This window comes from Numida meleagris, chromosome 9 (assembly GCF_002078875.1).
Source record: "Numida meleagris isolate 19003 breed g44 Domestic line chromosome 9, NumMel1.0, whole genome shotgun sequence".
In the NCBI taxonomy this organism is placed as follows: domain Eukaryota; kingdom Metazoa; phylum Chordata; class Aves; order Galliformes; family Numididae; genus Numida; species Numida meleagris.
The window spans coordinates 4740234-4751075 of NC_034417.1; the positions used below are offsets into that span (position 1 = coordinate 4740234).

Consider the following 10842-nt stretch of genomic DNA (forward strand, 5'->3'; position numbering starts at 1 on the left):
AAAGCATGAAATGTGAAGCGGACACCGAGATAGCTGCAGGTGGAATGGAATCCAACGCGTTTGAGAAGCAGCCTTCTCCGCGCCGCTTCCGGGCTGCGGCGGGGCCCAGTCCCGGGGGCGGGGTCAGCCCTCGCCCTTCCGCTTCCGGGTCGAGGGTCAGCGCGGCCCCTGCTTCTTCCGGCCGTTCGGAGCGGGTGAGGCTGCGGCGGCAGGAGGGGGAGAGCCCCGGGGCTGGGCCTGGCGGGCGGCCTGGGGGAAGCGCGGGGCCGGGGCCGGGGCTGGGGCTGCGGCCGGGCGTGCCCGGGGGCGTGCGAGCGGAGCGCGGGGCCGCTCGGCGCCCGGCTGTGTCGGAGCGTCCCGTGACGGCGCTCGGCAGCGGGCGCCCTGCGCCGGCGACTCGAAACCGGCCTGGAAGCCGAACGGGGCGGACAAAGGGGCGGCCGGCCGTGTGTCGCGTTCGGGCCGTGCTGGTGCGGCTCCGGCGCAGGGCAGCCCCCCGCTGCCTGCCCTAGCGGCCTGCCGCCCGCACCGAGCGGCGTGGGCCCTTGGCTCTTGCTCTGTACTGGACAGCTGAGGGCCGTGTTGCGTTTCGTAGATATTTTTCCTAGTTTATTAATGAGAACAAAGATACAGCAGGCGTCCCGAGCCGTGGATGGTGAGTAAGGCGGCCAGCGCCCCGCAGGAACCATGGCCTATCAGCTGTACCGGAACACCACGCTGGGCAACAGCCTGCAGGAGAGCCTGGACGAGCTCATCCAGGTGCGTGCGGCCCGGCTCGGGGCGGCGGCGGGGGCCGGAATAGCGGTGCTGTGGGCGGTGTCTCAGCGTTCAGAACGTCTACTAACAAAGATAAAAAGAAATTAGTGCTGTATTCCCATGGAAACCTTTAGATAAACGTTCTAGATGAAAGCGTTTTCTGATGTGGCATTCTCCCATGTTGCACGGCCTAGTAAAGCCAGAGTACTCTGGAGCAGTGCAGTCAATTTCCTACTCTTCTGCTAGTTTCCAACCAATATTTATCAGCAGAAATCTTCCTTTTAGCACGTTGTTTCTTCTCCTGGGGTTAAGATGGGAAAACAAAGGTAAACACAGGAACGTGGAGCTGTTGGAGCAGGTCCAGAGCAGGGCCATGAAGATGATCAGAGGGCTGGAGCACCTCCCCTGCAAGGGCAGGCTGAGAGAGCTGGGGCTCTTCAGCCTGGAGAAGAGAAGGCTCCGAGGAGACCTTATAGTGGCCTTCCAGTACCTGAAGGGGGCCTACAGGAAAGCTGGGGAGGGACTTTTTATAAGAGTATGTAGCGATAGGACTAGATGTAATGGCTGTAAACTGAAAGGGAGTAGATCTAAACTGGATATCAGGAAGAAATTCTTTACTGTGAGGGTGGTAGGACATTGGAACAGGTTGCCAGGGAAGTTGTGAACGTCCCCTCCCTGGAAACGTTCAAGGCCAGGCTGGATGGGGCTGTGAGCAGCCTGGTCTAGTGGGAGGTGTCCCTGCCTGTAGCAGGGGCTTGTAACTTATGATCGTAAAGGTCCCTTCCAACCCAAACCATTCTATGATGATGCTTCTGTAATGCTTCTATAAGCTGTTCTTTTGGAGACCTCTTTACATAGACTTTCTAATGATATTCTTAGTTTTTAGTGCGTTCATTTTTTTTCTTTTTTGAGTTAAAGTGGAAGCAACTCAAAACTTGTTTTTACACCACTTCAGTCACAGCAAATCACTCCTCAGCTGGCCCTTCAGGTGCTACTTCAGTTTGATAAAGCTATAAATTCAGCACTGGCACAACGAGTCAGGAACAGAGTCAATTTCAGGGTAAGATAACTACCTGTCAAAGTTCTTGGTAAGCTATGCTGTTTGAGTGTTGATGCAGAATGTCATTAAAAACTGTGTGCTGTAAGCAGAGACTTCAAAAAGAAGTTCTTTATGATTCTGAAATAATGACTGCTTATTTGTACTGTATTTAATTGTGAAGCTTATTATCTCCCTATTCTGTCAGAGAATTTTTGAAGGAAAATCAAAAACAGATTTGGTGAGATGAAAGTAGAGGAAAGGGGAAAAGCTTAAACGAGTAGTATTGCTGTTCTTAGCATCTGGCAGAAGAGAAGGCTTTTGCTCTTCTGAATTGTATTTTGCAGAAGTGAGATAAAGCCAGATTTTTAGCCACAGCTCTGATAGGAAAAGAGACTGGAGAGCTGTAGGTTTACCTTTATGCAAGTCGCTGAATGATATTGTATCTATTTGCTGTAGATCTCGTAGAAAAACTTATTTTTTTTTCACAGCCACCCACCTTAATTAATGCCAGGTAGCCAGCAAATTATTAAATGTCCATTTGATTGCACTTTTGAGTGAAAAGTTCTCTGCAGTCTATGCAGAATGCAGTAATGAAGTGTGCTCATAGGATTTTAGATTTTTTTAAACCATGGAGACATGTTAAAAGAGTGATTTTTTCCTCACATACTTGTTTTTAATATGTAGCATGGCATAGAAAACTGTTCAGAAGATGGAGAACAAAAAAAAAAAATTACTTGGAGCTTAAGTTCCGAAGGAATCAGTTTAAAATATGAGAAGATAAAGGCCCAAAGGTGTGCATATCAATATCTCTAGAATACACCAAATGTAGGAATACCCTTTTATGTCAGATTGGTTAGTTTTTTATTTAAACAGTTGCAGAATTCACATCGTACTACAATCACTGCTTATATTCCTCAGGTTTTAAGAAATCTTTTCTGATACTAATATAAGTTACATAGTCCCTTAATACACATGAGGAAAGGTGTAAACCTTTTTAGCATACCTCTGAAACTTCCCTTTGCATAGACTGTAATGTCCCTACATGGTCTTGGAAACTTCAGCCACTGGAGGGCATTTAAGCTACAGTTTTCCCGTTTGCTTGCTTGCTATGTTTGCATGTGTTCAGGTTCATAGCTGGCTTTATGGCAAACTGATTTGTAGTTCTAGAAGGTACGTAGTTCTGTAAATAGTAAATGTCATATTTTCTGATATTTTGGGGATGCTACCTATAGAAAATATCTTTTTGTCTTTTTAAAGGGATCTCTGAATACATACAGGTTCTGTGACAACGTATGGACATTTGTACTGAATGATGTTGAATTTAGGGAGGTCACTGAACTTGTGAAAGTGGATAAAGTGAAAATTGTAGCATGTGATGGAAAAAGTAAGTATGAAAAACAATATAAATAAGCTTAGACGCTAGACTTGTTCATTTATAGAAAGCCTTGACTCATCTGATTAAAGCTAGATTGATTGTATTTTCGGGCAAAAGTAGGGCTCTGAACTCTGTTTTACATGCAATGAGAAATGAAACAAAAGCCAGCTGAATGCTTCCCTAACTCATAAGCACTGAAGTAGGAACGTGTGAGAGACTGTGGACACCTGTTGTTGAAGTGCTACCACTACAGTGATTCCAAAATTGGAAGTAATCTGGTTTGAATTCGCGAGTAGTGCTTTTTGCAGTATTAACCTGTTTGCTAGGACAGCGCTGTATTTTACTGAAATCAAGTACTGTTTCATCAATCTGAGCGGGCAATTATCTGAGAACTGTTGAAGCAATTGGTTGCTCAATTTGATAGCGTGGGACCCGTGCACATGAAAAACTTTTGTCTTGCTCAGTGGGCCCACTGTATGTACACTTCTTATAGGAGTTTATCCCACATCTGCTTGACTGGATTACTTTTGTCAGTGTTGCTTGAAGTTCTTCACTGGTACAAAAAATCATGTAGTGACTATTGTGGCAAGCTGCTTTACAACTTTTCAAACCGTTGGCGTGACAGAATGTCACTGATGATGTGTGAAAAGGTGCTGTTTTTTTTTATTCTTAGGGGTGATGCTAAAAGGAAGAACTGAGAATGGAAAGGGCTTTAGTTGTATATAACCTAGATCCATGAAACAAGTTCTTCATGGCTTGTTGGATTCTGGCATTATTATAGCAGTCATGTCATCTTGTAGTTCTTAGTAGTTGACAGAATCTATTGTTTGTTCAGCTTCTGCTATTAGCTAAGCATATAATCTTACTCTGTTTATTTTTGTGTGCTCGTTATAACTAGTAGAGGAGACCTTTCCTTCAGCTTATTAAACGTATTCACTCACGTGTATGCAGATACAATTTAAAGAAGTGGGTGATTTAAAGTTGTTACTAACATTTCAGCTCTTTTTCCACTAGAAACTTGCTAAAAAAAAAAACATCATAGTAAACACTGACTTGTCTTCTTTATCCAAAGATAAGTATTTTTCCACAGCACTAAGAACAAAAAAGCAGTGACAGTAGTAATAGCAGAAATCACACTGGTACTTCTGACAAAAGTTCAGAGTTTTGCTCTCAGTTGTTTTATGAAGGTCATGCTCGTTCTCACAGGTATTTAAAAATGCATGATACATATACTGCAGCAGCACAGATTCCATAGGAGCTTTTGCTATGGGACATGTTAGAATTTTTCTCTTCAGTAGATCATGTGATTTAGCAACATATGCTTGTGACTGACTGCAATAAAGTGCATAACACTACGTTAGAGCAAAGCCTCTTCGATTTTTGGTACCTTATTAGCAAATGATATGTATGCACAACCTTGAAGTTTCGCAGTGGCTCTTCTCAGTATCACTAAATGAAGTGAAACAACAGAAGCAGTTCATGCCTCACATTTATAGCAGTGAAAGGAATTGGGTAGGTACAGAGCACGTGCTATTCTAAAATGCTTGGGCGGTGTTTTTGAGTTTGAGGAAGGTATTAGAGAGTGGTACTTGTTCTCTTTAACCTAAGTCTGTGGGGTGGTACGTATTACATTGCCTTTTTTCTTTCCTAGACACTGGTTCCAATGCTGCAGAATGAATAGAACTGTGGTTTGTCTGCAATATTTTCTGTTAATACGCAGCACTTTCTGGAGAGAAGCGTGGAAAGGGACTGTGTTCATAACTGCATCTTGTGATGCAGATGTGAGTTAATCCATACTAAGAAAGCGTCACAGAAAAACAGTGGAAGAAATACCTGTAGCATTTCTTCAGTTCACCATATGGGGCATGAAGAACACAATGTTACTTCTTTTTTAAAAAGTTACAACAGATACCGTTGCCTTTTTTGTTCAAAATAATTTCTCTAATAAACTTTTATTTAAAAACTTGTGAGTGAATGAGTGATCATTGGAAAGTTTGGTTTAAAAACAGACACTAATGTATTCTTCCAATATTATGTAACTATGTTTATAGTACTGTTCAAATGTAAAGGGCTTTCAGATCCAGGGTCTAATCGGAGCGTGGTTGCAAAGACTAGTACTGCAAGAAGTGGCATTTTCAAAATAACATTAGAAGACATCCATAAAAACTTAGCAGCTCATGCTCGTCAGAATACTTGTTTGTTTGTTACTGCATCTTATCATATGAAATAGACAATAGGTATCTATAGGTATATTTATCTGTTATTAGATAGATAATAGGTATCTGTAAACACCAAATCCATTCAGTGCTCTTTGCTGGTAATACACTAACACGAGTATTAAAATATTACTGCGCAGCTCCTGAAAGTGAACCTTAAGGATTACACTGTGTTCTCAACAAACATTAGTACTGCTTGTTTTTATGTTTATCTAATCACTCTTTGTATCAATGTGTGTCTTTGGCCTGGAATTGGTATTTAGGAGGTATTTAAAAATAGAAATTTGATGCTCTCAATCAGAAGTGTGAGAAGTGATGAGCATCAAAAGCCTCAATTATTGAGGATAAATTAGAATCCCTCTGTCCACCAACCCCTCCAAACCTGGAATATCTTCCAAAGACAAGGATATTTTTTTCTTTGCATGAAGGGATTTCACAGACTTGCATGATAGATGGCTCCAAGTATTGTGATTATTACTATTTTTTTTTGTCTTGTATCTCTGTTAAAGTGTCTTCTGTGTACTGCAGTTTGCTAAGAAACTGTTCTGAAACAAAAGAACAAGACTATTGCTCTTATTTGAACAGCACCGTAATTGTCTACTGAGGTCATTATCTCGAAGGATGCAAATGCATATCCCTCCTGTAGTTTTATCTTTTTTTTTTTTCTGTCTGACTCAATCTTTGAGATTTAAATGTTCTCTGATAATTGTGGGGCAAACGAAATTTCAATCCTAGGAAATATGTTGGTTGTTCCTACCTCTGACTCTGCATTCTTCCTATCTCTGGACAGAAGCATCTCAATCTCCAGCTCATTGTAGCCCTTGGACTCCTTTCTAAAGCAAATAAGTATACACTGGTTTCAGTTCCAATTAAGTGTGCATTAGCATATTTACTATACTCTTTTTCCATTTAAAAAAAAAAAGCAGCAGTATTACACTGATGTAAGGTTTTTGTGTGGAATGAATTTGTTTGCATTTCTTTCGTATGCCTCCATCAGACTTCTCGTCTTTCAGCAGTTGTATGTTGCTACGTTAGCACTTCCATCCTTAGTGTTACTTTAGTTGCTAATTGAAAGAAATGCATAACTTCAGAAGTGTTGATTTGCTTCTTTGCATATGTAATAAATATATGCGCAAAGAAAAACTGTAGATGAAGGAGAAATAATTTTGATGCCAGAGATGTCTGCTACTTAGTAATTGGTGAAATTCCAATCAGTGTGAGTGGGATCAGAAAAGGCAGTTTGTAAATTCAAGACAATTTTACTGACTTGTTTAAAAAAAGGAAAAAAGAAATAGTAAGAGTTCTAGTGGAGATCTGGACGTGATCCTGTGGAGAAAGATGATTGGATACTTGTAGTGACACCTAACAGTAATACACCCAACATACCTTAATTGTCTGGTGATTCACGTTGCCTTGCTTTATAAAGAAGTATTTGAGGAGGAGATGGACATTCTGAAATGAATATAAATGTGCAAAACTTAAAGCATTTGATTCTTTCCATAGTGGAAAAATGTGCAAATGCTTCAGTGCCGTTGAAGTTCTTGATCAGCCTTTTGTTTGGCCCCAGTTAGCCAGGCAGCAAAAAAAGCAACACGGATAAATAGTATCTTGCTTGTTTTACTAAGATGTCTTTTTCATATCTAATGCAAAACTGTCTCACTGGCTAGAGCATCAGCATGCTTGCTGCTGTCTGTTTGGTTCCTCCAGCTGTAATGGATTGATTCACTTGTTTGTTGTATCTTGTTTTTTCCAATTTATTTCAGAAAAGTCACAGTGGCTTCCAGCTGTCTGTAGTGGAGAAAAAGCAAGATACCTTTGCATTTTGACCTTGAGCTGCAATGGATGTTTATATGTGGGAAGAAACTAACAATAAATAAAAAGAATGTGGGGAAAAAAATAATGAAAGACTAAATCCCAATACAAAAGTGGCTGCGGGTGACTGCCTGTGTGAACCTGGATTCCAAGAGAAAAAAGGATTCTGTGGATTCCTACAGTGCACAAAACTAGATCTTAGCTAAGGCAAGCTGTTTGCTCAGTCAGAGATGTGTATATTGCTTCAAATGCTATCAGAGAGAGAGAGATTAAAAGAAGAACAGTGAGTATGGAGCAGAAAGAATTATGAATTTCCAGAAGATAAGTTTGGTCAAGGTCATTTTATAACAGGGTACAATGAGGTAGGTAAGACTTAATGGCAACATAGATGTTTGCTTTGCTGCATCTTCAGCAACATAGGAAGTAGTATTTCAGTTAAAGTACTAGTGACTTGGTTTTGCTTTTCAGTGCTTTAAGAGTTTCTAGGTGAAAATGGGGAGAAAATTTAAAAACAAATAATAAAAAAGCAAGAGCATGGTAAAAAGCATTTGAAGTCTAATAGGACTGTAATGGGAGATCTAGACTTAAGCTTCACTGTCATTGGAGCATGATCTTCATTAGGAAATTAGCTTTGCTCAAAGATAAATTTTATGGTGTAAGTTAGTCTGATTATGGTGTAGTAACCAATGACTTAATTCTGCTTTTTACAGCAAATATTTTGCCAGTATTTTGTTTCAGAATGTCCTACTTCCTTTTATTTTGTTCACACTTTTTACCTGTAAATGTTTACCTGTAAATTTATTACCTATAAATTTTTCCTCCGAATTTATTTCCATTGACCCATTTCCTTACTATAGGACATTTCAGAGAAGGTCATATAAAATATGAAAGAAATGCAAAGCAAGAAGGAAATAGACCCTCTTGACTAGAGTTAAGAGCTGTTTGTGGACTCTGTGTTTAAGCGTGTGTTGCGTCAATTTCAGCTCACACTATGTTGTTCTTGCAAAAGTGAAAAACACTTGGATTAAGGACAGGTGAGTTTAAAAAAAAAATTAATTAAAAAATCTGTTATTAGATTTTCAGAATTATAGTTTCACCTTCCTCCTGTGCAGCATCTGAGGCACGGACTCAGACGTGAACGATCCAAATCGTTCATTACAGGTTCTCACATCCCTTATATACATTCACAAGTTTCCTCTTTTAACTTTCCCACCCGCCTTTACGTGTCAACAAAGCGTTCCACAAACACTCCTTAACCGTGCACGCAGGCACTGATCCAGTCAGAGCCATGAGTCGCTCCTAGCCACGCGCTCTTCCTCCAATCAGCGTCGTTATCACGCGGCCATCACGCAGCTTACTTGACTTTGCTTTTCTCCTCTTCTAGAGATGTCCTTGGTTCTCAGCCTTGCTTTCTCATGCTGTTTATCTTGCTCCACAGCTTCTGCTCTGAATAGTCTTTCTTGTATTCCCACACTCCTGTGCGTACCTTGAATGGCAATCTGCAACATACTTCCTTTTTAAGCAACTGGAGGTTTGTTTAAAAATCAGGTTGTTAGTTAACAACTGCTTTGTAGACAGAAAGTTCAGAAGTAGGTTTTTATACTCTCACTGGACAAGCTAATCGTAAAATTTCTGATGCGACTATATTTCCAACTTAGTCCAGGATTTTTCTGATGAAGTTCATAGGGCATTTAATCTGTTTTGGGGGGATGATTCTATATTCTACTTTGGGCTAACGTTTGTCTTAATATATTGGAAGTTTATTCTTTTTTCAGTTCTACAACTAACCTTGCCCAATTACGTTCTTTCTTTGTGTTCCTGTCACCAGTTTTCTAAGATCCTATTGAAATTTATTTCTGCAATACGAGGTCTATGGAATACAAAGTTGTACACAGGCATCGAATGATGTTTTTTATGTCTCTTTATCATTACAAATGATAATGTTATGTCACTTTTTTTTTCTGTATCACTGCTTTCTAATGTCTAATTTCTAATGTCTGTGGAGGAGGAAGTACTGTGAATATTCCCATGTCAGAATCTTTTTATCTTATTTCACTTTCTGAATTTGGGAGTAGCCTCGTGTTCCTCCAGAATAAATTAAGTTACTACTGAGAGGGTGAGTTTAAAATAAATTTGCACAAGATATACCTTTGTTTTAGGAACCGAATTATCAGAGATAAATTGTGAGTAATCAAAATTTTCGAATGCTGTTGGTGATGGTAAAAATAGTATAATCGTGTTGGAAAAGTAAATATTTTCTAAGAGAGTGCATACAACTCACGAGGTGTCAGAGAATGAGAGTCTGACTAGTCACTGACTTTTTCCACCCTTGTTTCTGTCTGGCTGACCATGTGCTGTGTAAGAGGCTGTATCCAAAACACACTGAAGATAATCAACTGCCTCAAAATATTATGGCATAATCCTACTACAAAGATTTGGGAGCAAAGATTCTCACAGAAATAGTAAAGAGTTAGAAATTGTCAAGAACCAACTGTTCAAGGTAGACAGGATAAAAAAACCCCACTTTTCTGGTGAATTGGGCAGATGGACTCTATTTAAGGACTAACTATACTTCAAAAACCTTTGATGTAATTACATTTTGTTCATATTTGTCACTCTATAAGGTATTGCTAAGTGATACAACAGGTGTATATTTGCAGCACAAAAATACTTTGTGTGAGCAGTTAAACTAGTTCCCTGAGAAGGGGTAAAACGTGTAGATTGCTGCTCCACTTGAGGCCTTCTTATTCTATGGACAAACTCTTTCCAGTGTGGACAAATGCTATATTTTAACCAGGAAGAGCATAGATTGCAATATGCAACATTAAAAGAGAAGTTAGTTTGATTCTGCCAAGAGTCTTAGATGAAACTGATTTTAAGTGGCTTTTTAATAGTTTTCAAATCTATGTGCTTGTTGCTCTGTCTCCATGATTTTTTGTTTGTTTGTTTGTTCAGGGCAGTCTCTGTCAATAACAGATAAAACATTTGCTGTTATTTATTCTGTATAAGCAGCGCTTTGTATTTCTGAGAGAAGAAACAACTTTAAAAGTTACACATACTTACAGAATGACAGAGACTGAAACTACTGTGATAAATCTGTAAGTAACCTGTGAGTACAAATCTTTCTTTAGAGGTACATACACTAAGTAACAGAGAGGTCTCTCCTTTGGGAATCTTTCACTGTTTCAGGCTGAGGTTTCCACCCCTGCCCCAAGAACATTTTTATTCTTCGTAGGTGCTCAGAGGGTTCTTCACACAGTTGGAAACGCATCAGCCGAACTTGAATGATCCCAGTCCTGCCAGTGAACATTGGACTAATGTTTATTAATCTACAGTAAATGCAAGAGCTACAACATTCAAAATCAGAGCAGGCAGCTGCCGTTCGGATGCAGTCTTCTCTGCTGGGAAATGTGAGTTCTTGCCCCAAGTCAGCACAGTGTTCTAAGTGAATGTGCTACACACGGAGATATTTGTTATTTAATGCTGAACTGGCTGCTAAAACCATTTTAAGTTTTACGTGTTACTAACCTAACAGAATACCATGAAACTTCAATCTCCATAGCAGCAGACTTCTATTTACAGTACTTAAAAACAGTTTCCCAGGGGATTCATCAATGCTACTGCTTTATTCACTTTTTTCGGGG

The 10842-nt window shown here is 40.0% G+C and overlaps 1 protein-coding gene across 1 annotated transcript; it reads left to right on the forward strand.

Annotated features, from left to right (window-relative positions):
* GTF2A2 (general transcription factor IIA subunit 2) lies at positions 91–5137 on the forward strand. The gene is made up of 5 exons (XM_021407624.1): positions 91–194; positions 596–759; positions 1712–1816; positions 3053–3179; positions 4822–5137. The coding sequence occupies exons 2-5, from the start codon at positions 688–690 to the stop codon at positions 4845–4847; spliced, it is 330 nt and encodes a 109-aa protein (XP_021263299.1). The 5' UTR covers positions 91–194; positions 596–687; the 3' UTR covers positions 4848–5137.

Coding starts and splice junctions, on each gene's coding strand:
- GTF2A2 (XM_021407624.1), top strand. CDS start 688: ATGGCCTATCAGCTGTACCGGAACACCACGCTGGGCAACAGCCTGCAG. Junction 1,817..3,052: donor GGAACAGAGTCAATTTCAGG/GTAAGATAACTA, acceptor GTCTTTTTAAAG/GGATCTCTGAATACATACAG. Junction 3,180..4,821: donor TGTAGCATGTGATGGAAAAA/GTAAGTATGAAA, acceptor TTTCTTTCCTAG/ACACTGGTTCCAATGCTGCA.